The 20723-nt window shown below is 39.5% G+C and overlaps 1 protein-coding gene, 1 long non-coding RNA gene and 1 pseudogene across 2 annotated transcripts; 1 reads left to right on the top strand and 2 right to left on the bottom strand.

Annotated features, from left to right (window-relative positions):
* Positions 1 to 26: 26 nt before the first annotated feature.
* On the bottom strand, positions 27 to 2198 carry LOC115555207 (granzyme B(G,H)). The gene is made up of 6 exons (XM_030371907.1): positions 2136 to 2198; positions 1803 to 1926; positions 1522 to 1681; positions 1130 to 1262; positions 650 to 994; positions 27 to 485 (listed from the first exon to the last, which is right to left on the bottom strand). The coding sequence occupies exons 2-6, from the start codon at positions 1858 to 1860 to the stop codon at positions 348 to 350; spliced, it is 834 nt and encodes a 277-aa protein (XP_030227767.1). The 5' UTR covers positions 1861 to 1926; positions 2136 to 2198; the 3' UTR covers positions 27 to 347.
* Positions 2199 to 3701: 1503 nt separating this feature from the next.
* Positions 3702 to 5135, bottom strand: LOC115555210 (granzyme B(G,H)-like; annotated as a pseudogene).
* An 87-nt stretch (positions 5136 to 5222) lies between these two features.
* Positions 5223 to 6320, top strand: LOC115555213 (uncharacterized). Its single transcript, XR_003978844.1, has 3 exons — positions 5223 to 5433; positions 5561 to 5739; positions 5968 to 6320. It is a non-coding gene; the product is annotated as an uncharacterized LOC115555213 (long non-coding RNA).
* Positions 6321 to 20723: the final 14403 nt, after the last annotated feature.

Here is a 20723-nt window from a genome sequence, read left to right as displayed (position 1 = left end):
ATAAGTAAGTTCATCAAATGCATGTACACAAGGTGGCAGTCTATTTTAATTTTTAAACAATTTATCATTCAGTGGATCAAGAATGTGAAGTTATTCAAGTTTTAAACAGGGATGACTTCGTTTCAACCAGGTTTAGATGCATTAGAAAAAGTACACAAACATTTACACTCACACACACACGAAAACAAAGAATGTATGCTATTCTGCTAAGTTTTAGTTCCTTTTCATTTTCTCCCACAACGTGTCCCATTCCATGAGGTGAGAGAATCAGGACAGGTGTGTGGAACAGCGATTTATTCATCAACAAGGTTCACAAAGCACGACAAATTAACGATGACATTCTTGTGTCACTTTTTCATCATGTGGCCTAAAATCCAACCAAGATAGTCTGGGATTTTAGTGTACAGTTTGAATTTCTGTGTGCCGCCTGACACAACACCGTACGCCACTTCACCTTCACAAACAAGTGGACCGCCAGAGTCTCCCTGTAATCACACATAAAGAGGTTACTGCATACTGCTCCAACAGATTCTGAAGAAACACTAACATATAATTGTACATAGCTATTTGCTTTTGGGTCTACTTTTGACTTGTGTAACAGTAGCCAGATATGAATAAAAATTATGTGAATAATTAAATTGTCACTTACATTGGAAGGTCCGCTTTCTCCAAGGGAGGTGTAAACATGGCGATCAGCCGGGAGTGTATGTTTCACAAGGGTAACATTAACTTCCCTCAGCTCGCTGGCCATTTCGTTCGGATTCTCTTCGCTAAATCCCCAGCCAGAGACTATACAGCGTTGAGGCAGATGGTCACCTCGGCTTGCTAAATTAATCGGTCTAACATTAACTTCCCTCAGCTCTCTGGCCATTTCGTTCGGATTCTCTTCGCTAAATCCCCAGCGAGAGACCATACAGCGTTGAGGCAGAGGATCACCTCGGCTTGCTAAATTAATCGGTCTGACATGGTCTGTGAAGTTAACCTTCTCACTTAACTTCAAAAGAAAGGGGGGGGGGGATGTACTTGTTAGTGTCAAAACAAGAATGCATTGGCACTATAATGTATAATTTCTTTAACATGAAGGTGGATTCATGACCAACCTAACATAGGGGACATGCAATATGATTACCTGCAGTAGCATTAAGTCATTCAATATTGTTTTTTCATTGAAGTCCTCATGTGGAATTGCTTGACACACTTGAATGGCCTTTGTAGTTTGATCATTCTTGAACTTATGAAGACCTACATAGACGTTATAGATACTGGGACACAAAGGTTTAATTCATGCAATTGTTAACAAATTGTATTAGACATGGTGATCATAACTAAAAGCTCTATAAAACCTGCAGTTGAACGTATAGTGCAGATATAGGCCAATGACACATGTTATTGAATGAATACAGCTTTTGAGTAATGAATAATGCAAGTTATCTCCTGGATTGTAAGTTCCTGTTTTACTTGTGGAACCATAGCTGAAATCAGCATGGTGTTGTTGTCCTGCGGATCAGTCAAGAACCTCACCGAGCCTGGCAGTGAGCAGCTGTAACCACAAACTGATCGCTGATCAGGAAGCCGCCACAAAATTTGGTTTCATCATTCCACATTCTCCTTTCCAAAAGCACCATGTAGGGTCTACCATGAGGAACAGCTGGGTGTCCCCCGATGATTTTCCCCGTTTGAACTGGAGAAGTAAAAAAGATCCCAAAATGAAGGGGATGTACACACATCAGGCTGTATCCACCTTCTTTGTAAATGGATTCAATGAATGAATCAAACTACTAATACAGTAATGATCTTCTTACCTTGACCACGAAGGCTAAGGACCAGCATCAGGACCACCAAGGTATTGTGCAGCGCCATGGTGATGATTGTGGGGTCAGCAAGAATTCTGCAGCTCCACTGACAATAGCCTTTCTTTCACTGGAACTTATTAAAGTCAGAGAAGTGGAAACAGGATGTGATTGAACGAGATTGTGGGAACTTCGCTGACAACACAATCCCTGTAAGGGCATGGCCACTTCATTCTACACAAAGTAGAATTAATCTTCATTCATGGAATACATGTCTTCATTGGCCTAGCGACTTCAATTAGAGATAATCACAGCTCAAAATAACTTCAGATGGTCATGAATTACCTCTGTCATATCTCTCCAGTAACAACTGGCCTTTTGCAATTCTTCATACCAAGTTATAGTTCTCTATTCAGGAGCCTCTAAGTCTGTCCTTGGGACTCTGAGGTAAAATCATTCTGACATGATCAATTTAATAGACAGCAGGGTTTGTTAGAAACTGGGGGCCATAGAAGTGAATGTGAAGGTTATGGCCCTCCAGAAGGCATGCAGAATACATCAGACTCCATGAGGAAGAAGAGGGTTATTCAGACAAGCCATTCAATTTCTCACAGTTAGTAGCTCTTAGTACATAGTATAGGTTACAGACTTTAATCTCATCTTATAATGTCTGTACTTTACCGTAGTGTAGGCATCGTTAATTGGAATAAAGTAGTGTAGTTTGTAAATATCATCAGTTCATTATCTAGACAGTTTTAGTTCAGTTGATGGAGTACAGTCAGTTTATCTTTCAAATCATGTGTCAAATGAATATAAAGGAAAATGGTTGAAATTGAAAAGTAAAGAAATAGAATATAGAATGCATTAATATCAATATTACTTATTATATTATTCTAAACTATTCAACCAATTTTATAGATATAGAGCAGTCCTGGATGAGTACCCATCAAGCAGTCTAATTTCTATAATTGACCTTAGGAGAACATGTTTTATGTTATGCCTCAATTCATTTGAAAGTAACACGTTTCGAGTTATGCGTCACTTTATAGTGTTTGGTCTCCATGGCTCGTGCCCACTCTCACGTCGGTAATGCATAGTTCATGCGTAATAAAGAAGGGGAATTCATCACTTTCCTTATTTGCACATTCTGTGCAAGGAGGATGTGGAAATAGAAACACTTTTAAAGACGTTTTTCTTAGTAGTCCAGTAAATTCATACAAAGCACTAGTTAATTGGTTTACTGTACTTTTTGGTTAGTTCTGTTTTTTCTCTGAACTTGTTTCGAAAATCCAAGAATTTAAAAATTTTTGTGCAGCTTACATTTTGTTTATTTCCAAAATAAAATCCCTTACAAATGTTTTGGTCATGAGTTGCATCCTTTAGCCTTTTATTTGTTTTCCAGGTTACGTGTTTCATAGGCAACTATCCTCACCCAACATTATGGACATTAAAGTTATATTAGTGTCAATCCAATTTCGTTTTATTACATTTGCTGTTGCACATGCAAACATGCCTTTTATATTAAACCAAGCCAGATTCAAACGTTCCTTGACACTGCGGTTGGGGCTCATAAGCAGAGTAACTATTCTACAGGAATTTAATAATTTCAATGATTTCTATGTCAGCTATTTGATTATTATGTCAAATCCAGAAAATAGCTAAATATGTCATGAGGGAATGAATTGATTTCTTTGGTCTTCATCATGCAAAGGTCATCAAACGCATTTACGCAAGGTAGCCGTTTCTTCTTAAAGATAACCAACTTATTCAAATCAGTTGATCAAGAAAGTCAAAATATCCAGATTTCTATTCAGGTATGACACATTCTTCACTAGGTAAGGATGCCTTAGAAAAAGTGCCTAGACACAAACATGTACATGCACAAAAAACAAATAATGTGTGCTTTCCTGATAAGTTTTAGATCCTTTTTATTTTCTCATTCAATATGGAATTTGGAATGTGGTTTGTGGAACAACCATTTATTCATCAACATGGTTCACATAGTATGAGCATACAATCCAGTATGGTTTACAATCCAACCAAGATAGTCTGGGATTTTAGTGAAAACGCTATATTTGTAGGGGGGGCATGACCATTTGCCATGCAACACAACACCGTATGCCACTTCCCCTTCACAAACAAGTGGACCACCAGAGTTTCCCTGTAATCACACATAAAAAGGTTACAGTTTCAACAGTTTCGTAAATGAACAAGCAAACACTGAATATAATTGTATTTCACTGATTGCTTTTGGGTCTACTTTTGACTCGCGTACAAGTAGGCCACTATCAATAAATAAACATGAATAATATTTTTGTCACTCACGTGTGAAGGTCCTATTTCTCCAAGGGAGAAGAATGCATGGGGCTCAGGACAGCTTGTATCCTTCGCAAGTGTCAAATTAACTTCCCTCAGTTCGCCGACCAAATTCTGATTGTCTTCGCTAGTGAATCCCCAGCCAGAGACTATACAGCGTTGAGGCAGCAGGTGATCAGTTCGGCTTGCTAAATTAATCGGTCTGACATTTTCGTTGAAGTTCACCTTCTCACTTAACTTGAGAAGAGGGGAAAGGGGGGGGCGGGGGGGTAGACTGGTTAATGTCAAAACAATGATGCATTGTCGCCGTAATGTGCATACATAACGTAAAGGTGGATTCATGATCAACCAAACATAGGTGACATGCTATATGCTTACCTGCAGTAACATCAAGTCGTTGTCTCTTGTTTTATTGAAATCCTCATGTGGAATTGCTCGTCTCGCTGTAATACCCTTCGGAGTTTGATCATTGATGAACTTGTGAAGACCTACATAGACGTAATAGATACTGGGACACAAAGGTATAATTTCTACAATTGTTGCAACCATAGGTCAAATCAGCACGGTGTTGTTGTCCTGCAGATCAGTCAGTTAAGAACCTCACCGGGCCTCGCAGTGAGCAGCTGTCATCACAAACTCATCGCTGATCAGGAAGCCGTCACAATATTTGGTTTCGTTTTTCCACATTTCCCTTCCCAAAAGCACCATGTAGGGTCTACTATGAGGAACAGCTGGGTGTCCCACGATGATTTTCCCTGTTTGAACTGGAGAAGTAAAAAACATCCCAAAATGAAGGGGATGCACACACATCAGGCTGTATCCACCTTCTTTGTAAATGGAATCAATGAATGAATCAAACTACTAATACAGTAATGATCTTCTTACCTTGACCACGAAGGCTAAGGACCAGCATCAGGACCACCCAGGTACTGCGCAGCGCCATGGTGATGAGTGTGGTGTCAGCAAGAGTTCTGCTGCTCCACTGACAAAAGCCTTACTTTCACTGGAACTTATTAAAGTCAAAGAGGAAACAGGATGTCCTCGAATGTAGTATAATTTCTCAGCACAGGGTTGATCTTGAAACCCGATAGTACACACCTGCCCACATACACACATGTTTATATCAGTCATATCTCTGCAGTAAAAACAGCCTTGATAAAACACTTCATACCAAGTTATGGTTCTCTTTTCAGGAGTCTCTTAGTCTGTCCTTGGGATTCTGAGGTAACATCAATCTGACATGATCAGGTTTAATAGACAGCAGGGTTTGTTAGGAACTGGGGTCCATGGAAGTTAACGTGAAAGTTTGCCAAGGCCGTCCAAAAAGGTATGCAGAATATATCAGACTTCATGAAGTAGAGAAGGATCATTCAGACAAGCATGTAAAATCTGTCAATTTCTATTTCAATTTATATATTTCTATTTGATCATATTATTTTCATTCCATATCGTAGCAATTTCCCTGCTACATGGAACCTAGGTGGCAGCCACACTGAAACCGGTTTATTTGAAGTTTTGAATGTGATGAACATGGCAAGGGTGCTCCACTGCCATGCTGGAGATCTCTCCCTGAGTGTGTGTGCAACAGGTGTGCAGCCTCACCCACCCCCAGAGTCCAATCAAACTCAGCCAGGTGAGACATCCTCTGCTACACAAGCTGCCACACATATCAAGCAGGCAATCATATGAATTGAAAAAGCTCATGACTGTAGGGCTGTCACGGAATTAAAGATAAATGGTACTAAAGGGGTAGTTGGAAATAAAACAAAACATTTAAAGTGAATGAAACCATGCACAGTTGGAATAGAAGAAAATAAAAACGTGACCAAATGTTTTTGAATCTTCTCCCCTGGATCCGTAGGGTCGTGATTGGACTAACAGGTATGGTTCTGGGAGGTCCGGCCCTCACCTATAGCCCCTCGTTTTTATGAGCGGCCTGGGGGTTGGGACTACGAGAGGGATTAGCCAGCAACCATAGAAATACTGTCATGAAAGGAGCATAAATCCAAGGGCAAAGACATGTGAATTAAATAAGAAAAGGAAGGAAACAGCAATATTAAACCAAAGTGATGGTTTGAGATACAAAATGCTCTACAGAAAAAATAGCGCGCAAACAGCTCTGTTATGGAGGGGGTCATTGACCCTCTATTGAGTGTGACTGTGAATGTGTGTCTGCGTGTTACTCTGACTTCTGGTGGATTTAATAAACGGTATTCAAACCTCAAAGCGTGTTGACATGTAATGGAAAGTTTTGGTAAATAAGTTTCGACACTTGACTGATAAAAACGTATATATTTTTTCCACTTTTCTTGATAACTTACAAATGAAACCACAAAGGAAGAGTCATGTGGGTTTTCTCACTTCCTTTCGGGCGTTGTAGAGTTTCCCTGCAACGTGTCTGTGGTTGAAAGATGCATGCAACAAGCACGATTTGACCCCGAAATGATAAATCCTGATATATCGCTCTTGTCAGAACATTAGTCGAGATAACACACTCCTAATGAAGCACCAATGTGACTTGCTACCATGAGAACCTAAGAAGGGTTTCGAATGGGCACAGCCAATGAGGTGCGGAGAGGGTATCCGATGGTCTCAGTAGCTCCCTTCACTCCTGCTCCGTCTTTAATAATATAACCTAATGTTTAAGTTCTCAAGGGCCTATTTGTACAGCTGGGAGAGAGTCAAGGGAGTCAGAATGGAAATGGTAGAGTGGTTTTCGGGTGGGATCTGAGATTTCACTCAAGTGACCTTGTCCAAGTCAAGAACTTGAATATTTATACATTAATTAAACGTAGTTTGGTAAATAAACCGTGTGGTCTAGGTTGACACAATGTTAATGGGCTGAGGATGTTGTAGTTTCAATCTTAGCCAGCGGATCAAATGGCAGTCAATCAAATCATTTTCTTACAGTAAGTGCAGGTTGGGAAGTACGGACGTAAGGACGGGACTGACATATTCACCCGTTTAGCATATTGCTATAGCTCTGGTGTGCGTGTGAGACACTTGGATTTCTGTCAAGTATGGCCCAATCCCATTTTTACCCCTTTCCCCTTCCCCTTACCCCTTCAAAACAAGGGGGAGGGGTAAGGGGAAGGGGTAAGGGGTAGAAATATGATTGGGCCCAATCCCATTTCTACCCCTTACCCCTTCCCCTTACCCCTTCAAAACAAGGGGGAGGGGTAAGGGGAAGGGGTAAGGGGTAGAAATGGGATTGGGCCTCAGAGTCCATTGCAGGTACAAGTGAAGTCCTTCCAAAACAGCTCATCTCCATCACGGCCCGGTGGTTCACCTAATCACTCTCCTCGTGGTTTCTAAGGGATGGAGCACCAGCTCTGTGCTGCTGAAGTCACATGAAACGCCGTACATACCGTATGCCCACTGTTGACCACACAGCCAAGTGTTCTGTACATCGCTAGGGTCTTCATAGGCACTGGTGGGACAGATTAGTTGGAGCTGCAACCAGGGACCGAAAAACCAATCCAATTGACTATGTAACTGGCGAGATGATGATGGATTGTAAGAAATTAACAAAGCAAACCGAAGTTGCCATTCTGCTGCCAGAAAGCAAGACTCCCTAGTTAAATTAAATCGTTGGACTGGGAAAGAGCAAGAATATAGGAACAATCATGCCTGTGGCTTGAAGGACGTAAATTATGTCAGAGCTTTCCTTTTTTTCTGCTTCTACTGTTCTGCTCGAAAAATCTCAATCCAAAAACCATATGGAGTCCCTTGGCTCAGCCGTGGGATTCATATTCATATGTATCAGGTTTAGACCAATATAAAACAGGGATGGGGAGGTCCTCTCCCTTCTCATTTCTTTTTCCACTGTAAAGTCTTTAAACTTTCAACAGATTCATTAGCATTTTATTTTTATTAAAAAGAATATGGACAGGATTACAAAGAGCTGAGTCTCAGTATTTTTATCAGCCAATTTATTTATTCAAAAGGTTATCCTAATGTGAGGGGTCTACATTTGTTAGCATAGTAAACACACAAGGCTGACTGCAAATTGCTATGTTAGACAACAGAGATATAATAACAATATCGGGGAGGGCCGAGAGAGTTGATTATCTGTTTTCATTTGAGGTGATAGAAAGCTGGATAAAACATGTTCATCATATTAACCCTGCAAATAATGACGGTTGGACAAGTGCCTATGGCGTACCCAATGCTCTCTTATTCATGCATGCAAACTAAAGCACACAAACACACACACACACACACACACACACACACACACACACACACACACACACACACACACACACACACACATACACATGTGCACATATACACCCACGCACACAGTGTCTGGAAATACAATACTTCATTGCAGGTCTGACTGAAAATCCTACAGCCAGGCCATTATGAATTTATGGGATATAGACCTTGGTCAACCTCTCATCCGCCTGTCTGGCCAGACAGATCAAGAGGTCTGACCACAGAGAAAAGCTTTCAAAGCCGAACATGTAAGTCAACAGTGCAAAAATAGACTTTGGAAGGGGTATCGTATAGAGATGTGTGTTACAGCGTTCTAGGAGCAGGCAGCATCAAACGCAATGCATCAGCTTCTTTCAAGCAGGTCCAAATAGGGGTCAACCGTCATAAATAGGTAGAGGAAGATGATCCATACGTTTAGATGTCACTGCTCTCCCTGCACGAGAAGATAGGACGAGGAAAGATGTTGTAGTGGAGGCCAAGTGTTTTGTTTGGACTATTTGGGGTAAATTGGGTTGTAGTTGTCATAGAAGGATCTCTCGTCTCTTCTGAGTTCTGAAAGGGACTTCATGAATAATATTAAGATGTGGGTTTCGTTCTGTCTAGGTGAGACGGGTGGGAGTCAGGATTGAATTATGGATCACCCAAAGGCACTGTGCCTCAAAACCTTTAACACAGTTATTTTTTAATGAGACTCATTCAGCCCTGACACCTCGCTTCCATTTTACCTTTACACAAATTCTCAAGAAAATGTCTGCTGGTTTGCACATAACCTGGGGATGTGGTAATAGTGTCTGTTATCAGTATTCACTGATAACAGACACTACTCTGTTAAGACTTTTTTTCTATTTTCCTCTTGATTTTTCCTTTGATATTGCGTTTCATATTGGGTAATATGCCGTATAGTCAGTGTCAGAGATACGTAGTGAGGGAGAACACATATTTTCTATCGCAAACACGAAAAACCTCCGGTTTGACGTGTTAGAGTATGTTAGATCAGAGCGCATCAAGCTAAGACCTGTGGGTGCTGTAGGGAGGAGGGGCGCTCAGACACACTGAGGAATTCCGGCTATTTTGGCACTGGGTCGTTGAAAGAAGAAAGCAGGTATTTGGCACAAGAGAAGAAAGACTGGGAGGGCGGGAGACAACGAAGGAGAGGGCATCTTAAGAGTTCTAACGTCACAAAAACTTTTTGACTTGTTCATCTCAAGATTCTGTAGGAAATCAGCCTTGATACGAAGGGTGGAGGGGACATGAATGCATAGATGCATCAATCAAATCTATCTGTGTGTGTGTGTGAGTGTTTGTGCGTGCCTGTGTGTAGGCCTGTATGTGTTCTCAGACCATCTGCATTTGCACACAACCTCCTCATGTAACCCTCAGCATTTCATTAAAGTTAATGGAACCATAACACAATGATAATATTCTTTTATTACAAGGCCATTTTGAATGTTTGATTCTGATTGGTCCATCACGCCGTTCTGCGGCCTGCTGTTTCTGAACAGCAGACCTCTGCTATGAATAACAGAACGTTGCTATGGTCGCAGCTCCAACCGTATCATTTAATAGACTGCTTTTCCTTTTCGTAGAAGCCATACAATCATTTTTAAATCGTTGAAATATTTTTGTTGTTGTTATATTCTGTGTCAAATTATTATTGCGCACTAAACCCAGACCGGAGGAACAGGACCCAGATGGGAACACAGCATAACAATCAGTCCCCCTTTCACCAGAACACAAGCGCTGGGTCCAAGAGTCGCTCCCAGACTGATTACAAGTCAATCGCTTTCCTTGCTGCAAATGTTGATTTCTGGTGCCCCCCCCCCTCTATCCCACTTTGTTTTGTTCTCCCAGGGTCAGGCTTTGGTGATTCCAACAGCTCGACCTAAACGGGCTTGGCTCATTCTGACAGGACACTCTAGCCACGCGCCCCTATCAGCTGACAGCTAACGCGGTCCTCTCAAACACACGTACACTGAGAGGCGGTCGATTTAGACCTTCCATCTCAAACACTCACTCTCCAAAATGAAGTGTGCTGAGCTGAATTTCACCCACCTCCCCCATCCCAGCCTCCACCTGCTTAGGTATTCTGTATCTGACATCTCTGGGTCATGCTTTAAATCGTACAGCAGGGAGCACAAGAAAAGAGTGACACCATGCCGCCAAACTAAATTGTATTCCCATTTTACACAATAGATGGTTAAATCGATGACATGAGTGATTCCTGACACAATAGTCTGTAGCTGTCTGTAGCAGTAATTCTGGGAGATCCATTAAAAAAAGATGAGTGCACTGTTTTGTCAGGATTTAATCAGAAAGGAAGAAATTTATCGGTTGGTTGTTTATGGGTGAAGCTATATCGCCTTTCCTCCATTTTCATCTGATAAAGAAAATACACAGCTGCTTATTTTATTCGCTGCTTGTCTTTACTGCCAGACAAGTGAGCACAAATTTTGAAAACAGTATCCAGAAAGGTCAAATTATTATTTCAGTTTAGTTTATGAACTAAAAAAAACAACATTCAACTAACATATTTACAGTGTTTTGATCATTGCTATTCTTAGCTTGGAAGCAATGTATCCCATTGTAGATTTTGATTGTTCTCATATGGAAAACAGGACTGCCAAGGTTACGTAATATTTTCGTTCATATCTAATGGTCAGCCTAAAACCTAGCATACAAGCAACTTTTCAACTATATTTATCTCCATATTTTGCCAATTTGTTCTAATTACTTTCCTCTTTTAACTCCTTGCCAGTCTCCAATCATCATTAGTCTCTTTTCAAGGTAGGCTAATTACAAACCAAGTGGTGGGCTTGTGTTTTCTCCAGAACAGCTGCATTAAATATCAGTGGTCCAGTGATTATGCTGGTCCGGAAACAGACAAACAGCAACAGAGTTCCAGTCTCAACCGTTCCTTGGCAAGCTGAACCAGTTGGAACTTGGTTGATTGTTCAAAGTTGGAAGTGACGATGCATGCAAAAGCAATTAAATGATGTGTCTTCTGATGAATTCCTGCTAAATACGTTTCTCTCGTTTATTAACAGAATTTTTTGAGACTGTTTACCTGAGCCAGGTCTTTCAGTTCAGTGTCGTTATTTTTCCATGGAGCTTTCCCTAAGGATGGCTCCTGCATGGTTAGGGTACTCTGAAGATGGGAGGTGGACTCTCAGCACCTCATCAAGTTCTAAGGAATATTCCCTAGCTGTATGCTTTAGCTGGAGATTCTCAACTGGCACAGAGGAGAAACCAACCACAAGGGGAGTCCTTTGAAATGGACAGTTAGATTTTACAAGCGCTGCGATTATATATTTTAAGCTCTCTTGTCACGTACAGGAGAATTCTCCACGATTTTGATCTGTTGATCTACTAGCTACCAAGTTACAAGTGTCAACCGTTTCAGTTGAGTTAAGTTGCTTAACATTTATTGTTATCAAACACGCCTGATCGTGTGAGTATGCATAATGCATGGCACAATCCCATCAGTGAGCAGAACGTCTATGAAGAATTCTGAGGCCGCAATGCATTTGTATATCTGCAATCTTCGTCTTAATTAATCGGCTTCTTGTGGTGTACTAATGTTATTTCCTGTCAACCCCGAAACATGAGATAATCGCTGGGATCATATCGGATGGTTCTGCAGGTTTCACAAGTTGTGCGAAATGTGAACCAACAAGTCGACCGATCTCAAAGTGCAATGCAGTAATGCAAATGTCTGAGGGCTACTTTGCACTAATAGGGTTATATTGTTACTTTATGACAAGGATTAGTGTCAGAAATCGGGTTGAGGCTAGTAATAGGGATAGTGTTAGTAAAAGGGTTTGGGTTAGTATAAGGCTTAGTGTTGGTAAACAGGTTAGGGTTAGTATAAGGCTTAGTGTTGGTAAACAGGTTAGGGTTAGTATAAGGGTTATTGTTAGTAAAAGGGTTTAGGTAAGTATAAGGGTAAGTGTTAGTAAAAAGGTTAGGGTTAGGGTTAGTGTTGATAAATGGGTTAGGGTAGTAAAGGGGGAGGGGTAGTATAAGGGTTAGTACAAGGGTTAAGCAGTGGTTCCCAACCTTTTTTGGGCTGTGGCCCCATTTTGACATCAAAAAGTCCCCAGAGACATTGTTTTTTCTAGATTTTTTTTTTTAACGTGTTTGTTATACTGTGAACAGATACAGAGTAGCCAGGATAAGTGCACAAATTGACAATTTTCCAAAAATGTCCGGTATATATGCAAGGAGGCACATTTTGTGATGGTAACCTCTCGACAACCACCGTGCCTCTGTGTGAAATAGTACGTTTTCATATTAAGAGCCCTTGTCGGCGCACAGTGTTGCAAACAGACGTGCGGGCAGAGGATGTGGCTTGATATAATTCACTATGGTTACGACCTGCTGCAGGATGTCTGCGATGGGCGCAATTTAGTTATTTTTTGAGCTTCTTCCTCCCCGCACATCGTTTTCACCATATCGATGGCAGCTGGCAATATTAAAGTCTCAGCAATGCTATGTGGCTTCATATTACATGCAATGAGATAGCTCACCTCAAGAGGAGCTTTCAGGGCCCGTTCACTAGCAGTCACAGCCTTTTTGAAATACACTTGCTGTTTGTTCGGTCGGCAAATTTTTTTTCGAAAAAAGCTCTTGGTTTGCCGACATGCTCTTTGTGTGGTGGCTCAAAGTGTCTTTTGAGTTTGTTTGGCTTCATACTCTCGGCAGACAGGACCTTACTACATAGCAGACATTTTGGCTTCTCCTCGTAGTGTTCCATCACACTTGTAAATCCATTCTGAATCGTATGTTCGCTGTGTCTTTGGTGTCTGTGCCACAGTTCCTCTTGGAACTGTCTTTGGGGGGACAGTGCCAGGCGGGCGAATAAATCTTTCCAGTTTGTTTTATACACTCTGATTGCAAGTTTGTGTTTACATTTTACAGGTTTGAGCTTGAACTCAAGTAATGTAACCGTGCAGTCACGTGATCGACCCTATTTCAATTCCAGGCGACCCCACATGGGGTCGGGACCCCAAGGTTGAAAAACCCTGAAGGGTTAGTATTGATAAAAGGGTTGGGGTTAGTAAGGGTTAGTGTTGGTAAACCGTGTTGGGGTTAATATGAGGTTTAGCGTTGGTAAAAGGGTTAGTTACTGGGTTAGTGTTGCTTAAGAGTTGGGGTTAGTATTAGGGTTAGTGTTGGGGTGGTTATGGGTCTGTTTATACCTTAAGGCGCCCCAATCCTCCTTCTGAAATATGAAACCTGGAGTTTGAAAACTGGGAAATGAAATGACTCCTGTGCAGTTGGTATTTCGTCTTTATATATGCCAAGATACCTCATGTGTTAAATATTAGTATTTTACCAAATTCAAGTTCAAACAGGGTCACACGGTTATTGAAAAGCACATGTTTGGATAGAGCATTAGCCTTCACAGACCTAATGTTTCTTGCGCAAAGAATTGTTTTTATTCAGCCTTGCATTGCAAGTAACCAGTGACTTTCTCCAAACAACGGCCTACTCTTTTTCCAACTACAGTTGAGTGAAGTGACTTATGACAATCCTGGCTCAACACTGCAGCCTACTGTCGAACCCCAGCTCTGCGGTGTGCGCCGCCTCATTCATGATGGAGGCATGCCGGAGCTATCAATATCATCCCACTGCAGACGCAAATCATCGTTTTTTATCGGCCGTCATGAAATGAACATAAGGGGTAACACTGTCGATATTTATCAAATAGAACATAGGGGGTCACACTGTTGTTTTTCTTTGGTTGTCATGAAAAAAAACACAAGGGGTAACACTGTCGTTTTTATCAAATGAAACATGAGGGGTAACACTGTCGTTTTTTATCGGTCGTCATGAAAAAAACATAAGGGGTAACACTGTCGATATTTATCCATTAAAACATAGGGGGTAACATTGTCGTTTTTATCAAATGAAACATGAAGGGTGACAGTCGTTTTTTTTCTTTGGTCGTCATGAAAAAAACCAGAAGGGGTAACACTGTTGTTTTTTATTGGTCGTCATGAAAAAAAACATAAGTGAATGAATTGGTCGTCTGTTTTTTTTTTATTGGTCGTCATGAAAAAAAACATAAGGGGTAACACTGTTGTTTTTTATTGGTCGTCATGAAAGAAAACATAAGGGAAAAAAACATAACATCAGGAGTTTACAGCTAATAATGAATCATTAGAATATGACCAAAATGCGTCTCACTGTTGTTTTTTATTGGTCGTCATGAAAAAAAACATAAGGGGTAACACTGTTGTTTTTTTATTGGTCGTCATGAAAAAAAACATAAGGGAAAAAAACATAACATCAGGAGTTTACAGCTAATAATGAATCATTAGAATATGACCAAAATGCGTCTCACTGTTGTTTTTTATTGGTGGTCATGAAAAAAACCAGAAGAAAGAAAACTGTTGTTTTTTATTGGTCGTCATGAAAAAAAACATAAGGGAACGAATTGGTCGTCTGTTTTTTTTTTATTGGTCGTCATGAAATAAAACATAAGGGGTAACACTGTTGTTTTTTATTGGTCGTCATGAAAGAAAACATAAGGGGTAACACTGTTGTTTTTTATTGGTCGTCATGAAAAAAAACATAAGGGGTAACACTGCTGTTTTTTTATTGGTCGTCATGAAAAAAACCAGAAGGGGTAACACTGTTGTTCTTTATTGGTCGTCATGAAAAAAAACATAAGGGAATGAATTGGTCGTCTGTTTTTTTTTTATTGGTCGTCATGAAATAAAACATAAGGGGTAACACTGTTGTTTTTTATTGGTCGTCATGAAAAAAAACATAAGGGGTAACACCGTTGTTTTTTTATTGGTCGTCATGAAAAAAACCAGAAGGGGTAACACTGTTGTTCTTTATTGGTCGTCATGAAAAGAAACATAAGGGAATGAAATGGTCGTCTGTTTTTTTTTTTATTGGTCGTCATGAAATAAAACATAAGGGGTAACACTGTTGTTTTTTATTGGTCGTCATGAAAGAAAACATAAGGGGTAACACTGTTGTTTTTTATTGGTCGTCATGAAAAAAAACATAAGGGGTAACACTGCTGTTTTTTTATTGGTCGTCATGAAAAAAACCAGAAGGGGTAACACTGTTGTTCTTTATTGGTCGTCATGAAAAAAAACATAAGGGAATGAATTGGTCGTCTGTTTTTTTTTTATTGGTCGTCATGAAATAAAACATAAGGGGTAACACTGTTGTTTTTTATTGGTCGTCATGAAAAAAAACATAAGGGGTAACACTGTTGTTTTTTTATTGGTCGTCATGAAAAAAACCAGAAGGGGTAACACTGTTGTTCTTTATTGGTCGTCATGAAAAAAAACATAAGGGAATGAAATGGTCGTCTGTTTTTTTTTTATTGGTCGTCATGAAATAAAACATAAGGGGTAACACTGTTGTTTTTTATTGGTCGTCATGAAAAAAAACATAAGGGGTAACACTGTTGTTTTTTTATTGGTCGTCATGAAAAAAACCATAAGGGGTAACACTGTTGTTTTTTATTGGTCGTCATGAAAGAAAACATAAGGGACACTGTTGTCTTTGTCAAATAAAATATAATGGGTAACACTGTCGTATTTTATTGGTCATCATGAAAAAAAAAAAAAAAAAAAAAAAAATTGTCCTTGTCAAATAAAATATAAGGGGTAACACTGTTGTTTTTCATCAGTCATCATGATAAAAACTGTCGTTTTTATCAAAAGATACGTAAAGGGTAACACTGTCGTTCTTTATCTGTCGTCATGAAAAACCCATAAGGGGTAACACTGTCGAAATGTATCGAATAAAACATAGGGGGTAACACTGTCGTTTTTACCAAATGAAACATGAGGGGTGACAGTGTCGTTTTTTATTGGTCGTCATGAAAAAAAACATAAGGGGTAACACTGTTGTGTTTTATTGGTCGTCATGAAAAAAGACATAAGGGGTAACACTGTTGTTTTTTATTGGTCGTCATGAAAAACACATAAGGGGTAACACTGTTGTTTTTTATTGGTCGTCATGAAAAAAAACACAAGGGGTAACACTGTTGGTTTTTTTTTGGTCGTCATGAAAAAAACATAAGGGGTAAAACTGTTGTTTTTCATCGGTCATCATGGGAAAATAACATAAGGGTAACACTGTTGTCTTTGTCAAATAAAATATAAGGGGTAACACTGTCGTTTTTTATTGGTCGTCATGAAAAAAAACATTAGGGGAATAATAGAAATACACACATACATTTTAATGTCATGTATATCCTCTTTATTGATGATTGATTATTGTCTATTGTCATCGCCTCAGTGGTGCAGTGGAGTGCACTCTGCCTAACCCACTGGAGACCGTGGCTCAATTTCTGTGGAAAACACAATATCTTTAATTTTAAACGTAATGTTATCATGTCTATTGTCATATATAACCTCAGACATAATACAATTACAAATGTCAGTGGGAAGTGGAGAGGGCTGTGAGCGAACCCCCTGGAGACCGGGGTTCAAGTCCGGTTGATGTCCTCTGTTGGAAGACTCTTATTTCTATTTCATGCGAATTATAAAGTCAAGTATAACCATTGTGATGTCTTAATGCAGTGTCTTGATGGTGCATGAATAAGTTCGGAGGTTAACACTCTAAACAGCTCAGGTTCGAATCCCCGCAAAAACGTCAACAGGGGTACCACTGTTGTTTTTTATTGGTCGTCATGAAAAAAAAAGATATTTGAAAAAAAAAAAAAAAATTGTCCTTGTCAAATAAAATATAAGGGGTAACACTGTTGGTTTTCATCAGTCATCATGTCAAAAAAACATAAGGGGTAACACTGTCGTTTTTATCAAATGAAACGTAAAGGGTAACACTGTCGTTTTTTATCTGTCGTCATGAAAAACCCATAAGGGGTAACACTGTCGTAATGTATCGAATAAAACATAGGGGGTAACACTGTCGTTTTTACCAAATGAAACATGAGGGGTGACACTGTCGTTTTTCTTTGGTCGTCATGAAAAAAACCATAAGGGGTAACACTGTAGTTTTTTATTGGTCGTCATGAAAAAAAACATAAGGGGTAACACTGTTGTTTTTTATTGGTCATCATGAAAAAAAACACAAGGGGTAACACTGTCGTAATGTATCGAATAAAACATAGGGGGTAACACTGTCGTTTTTACCAAATGGAACATGAGGGGTGACACTGTCGTTTTTCTTTGGTCGTCATGAAAAAAACCATAAGGGGTAACGCTGATGTTTTTTATTGGTCGTCATGAAAAAAAACATAAGGGGTAACACTGTTGTTTTTTATTGGTCGTCATGAAAAAAACATATGGGGTAACACTGTAGTTTTTTATTGGTCGTCATGAAAAAAAACATAAGGGGTAACAATGTTGTTTTTTATTGGTCGTCATGAAAAAAAACCCAAGGGGTAACACTGTTGTTGTTTTTTTGGTCGTCATGAAAAAAACATAAGGGGTAACACTGTTGTTTTTCATCAGTCATCATGGGAAAATAACATAAGGGTAACACTGTCGTTTTTATCAAATGAAACGTAAAGGGTAACACTGTCGTTTTTTATCTGTTGTCATGAAAAACCCATAAGGGGTAACACTGTCGGAATGTATCGAATAAAACGTAGGGGGTAACACTGTCGTTTTACCAAATGAAACATGAGGGGTTACACTGTCGTTTTTCTTTGGTCGTCATGAAAAAAAACATAAGGGGTAACACTGTTGTTTTTTATTGGTAGTCATGAAAAAAACCATAAAGGGTAACACTGTTGTCTTTGTCAAATAAAATATAAGGGGTAACAGTGTCGTTTTTTATTGGTCGTCATGATAAAAAACAAAAGGGAAATAATAGAAATACACACAAACATTTTAATGTCATGTATATCCTCTTTATTGATGATTGATTATTGTGTATTTTCATCGCCTCAGTGGTGTAGTGGTGTGCACTCTGCCTAACCCAATGGAGACCGCGGCTCAATTTCTGAGGAAAACACAATATCTATAATTATAAACGTAATGCTATCATGTCTAATGCACTGCCATATATAACCTCAGACATATTTAAATTAAAAATCTTAACCATTGTGATGACTTTATTCGGTGTCTTGATGGTGCATTGATAAGTTCGGAGTTTAACACTCAAAACAGCTCAGTTTCGGGTCCCCGCAAAAACGTTGACAGGGGTACCACTGTCGTTTTTTATTGGTCAACATGGAAAAACATGAGGGGTAACTGTCGTTTTTTATCGACCGTCATGAAATGAACATAAGGGGTAACACTGTCGATAATTATCAAATAAAACACTGTTGTTTTTCTTTGGTCGTCATGAAAAAAAACACAAGGGGTAACACTGTCGTTTTTATCAAATGAAACATGAGGGGTAACACTGTCGTTTTTATCAAATGAAACGTAAGGGGTAACACTGTCCTTTTTTATCGGTCGTCATGAAAAAACATAAGGGGTAACACTGTCGATATTTATCCATCAAAACATAGGGGGTAACATTGTCGTTTTTATCAAATGAAACATGAAGGGTGACACTGTCGTTTGTCTTTGGTCGTCTTGAAAAAAAACATAAGGGGTAACACTGTAGTTTTTTATTGGTCGTCATGAAAAAAAACATAATGGGTAACACTGTCATTTTTTGTTGGTCGTCATGAAAAAAAACATAAGGGGTAACACTGTCGATATTTATCAATTAAAACATAGGGGGTAACACTGTCGTTTTCATCAAATGAAACATGAGGGGTGACACTGTTTTTTTTCTTTGGTCGTCATGAAAAAAACCATAAGGGGTAACACTGTTGTTTTTTATTGGTCGTCATGAAAAAAAACAAAAGGGGTAACATTGTTGTTTTTTATTGGTCATCATGAAAAAAAACATATTTGAAAAAAATATATATTTGTCCTTGTCAAATAAAATATAAGGGGTAACACTGTTGTTTTTCATCAGTCATAATGGGAAAAAAACATAAGGGGTAACATTGTTGTTTTTATCAAAAGATACGGAAAGGGTAACACTGTATAGAATAGAATAGAATAGAAACACACACGCACACATGCACACACGCACACACGCACACACGCACACACACACACACACACACACACACACACACACACACACACACACACACACACACACACACACACACACACACACACACACACACACACACACACACACACACACACACACTCAGTTGGAGCCGAACAGGATTTCCGTTGCGATGGGTTTCCTCCATCAGCGACTTATACAATAAACAAATTATCTAAAACAAAACCCCTCTTTCATTTTAAAATAATAGTATGCAAATATGTTGAATAGGCCTCCATCTTTGTTATACTTTTAAAGTGTTCCTATATAGCCTATTTTATAGCTTACACACTGATATTTTAAAACAGTCCACACCATGGACATATAATATTGGGCTAGCCCCACCAGTAAGTAAAATAATCTCTTTCCACTTCAACAGAGAAACACTCATTTCAATGTTTCAAGTCCAATACACATTGCATTGGGCTGGTGGGGCTAGAGCCCCTCTTGCCCCTCCAGACGAACTCAGCCGGAAGAAGCAAGCCAGGGTCGACTAAAAATTAAATAAAAGCGCCAAACTTATTATTTTATAGTACTTTCTGGGGAGATTATTTTTTAAAAAGATATATATATATGAAAAAATATATATATTCTATTTTTTATATATTTCTTTTTTTTTCTTTTTCATTTTCTTTTCTTTTTTTCTTGTGAGAGTAGCGACTTGCCCCTAATGACCAGTAGCCACTGCTCATTCTGACCTGGGACATTTAGAATTGTCGGTCCTCCTCATTTTTTTCCGGTCATTGACCGGTAATAACCGAAAACGGAAACTCTGCTATAAACCGGCCTAACTTTCACCGTCAACACCGAACCTCTTCTTCTTCGCACGGCTGTCAACATCCGAAACATACGCTAGTTAGATTTTCTCAAACAGCAGTTTCAAGTACGGGTAGCATAGAACTAACGTTAGCCAAGTGGGGGCTCCATGATTGCTAAATCTAATGAGAGAGGTAAAATTGCCATTAAGGAAGGAAAGCATAGTATGCCTTGCGACTGTGCTTCGCAGTATGCCTTGCGAAACCCAGTATGCCTTTCGAGACACCTCGTGATTGGTCGATGAAACGCTACCAGGAACGCCTAAAGGGTGTTCTTGTGTCATGACGGAAACGCCCAAGCCTGCAGCTGGACCCTTCTCGGAGCTATGAGGTTCGCTGACAGTTTGAGGTGACACTGGAGTTCCTAGACTTAGTCACAAGCTCTTTAAAATACTTTTTATTGGCTAAATATTCCTAGAGCCCCGCAACTGGAGATAAAGGGTGACCAACAAAATGTGTTAATTTATTTTTCTAGCTTTCATATATTCTTGTGAATCAAAAAAATGCAATACTGTAGTACCCT

This window comes from Gadus morhua, chromosome 12 (genome assembly GCF_902167405.1).
Source record: "Gadus morhua chromosome 12, gadMor3.0, whole genome shotgun sequence".
NCBI classification, from domain to species: domain Eukaryota; kingdom Metazoa; phylum Chordata; class Actinopteri; order Gadiformes; family Gadidae; genus Gadus; species Gadus morhua.
This window is presented reverse-complemented; position numbering and strand designations above follow the sequence as displayed.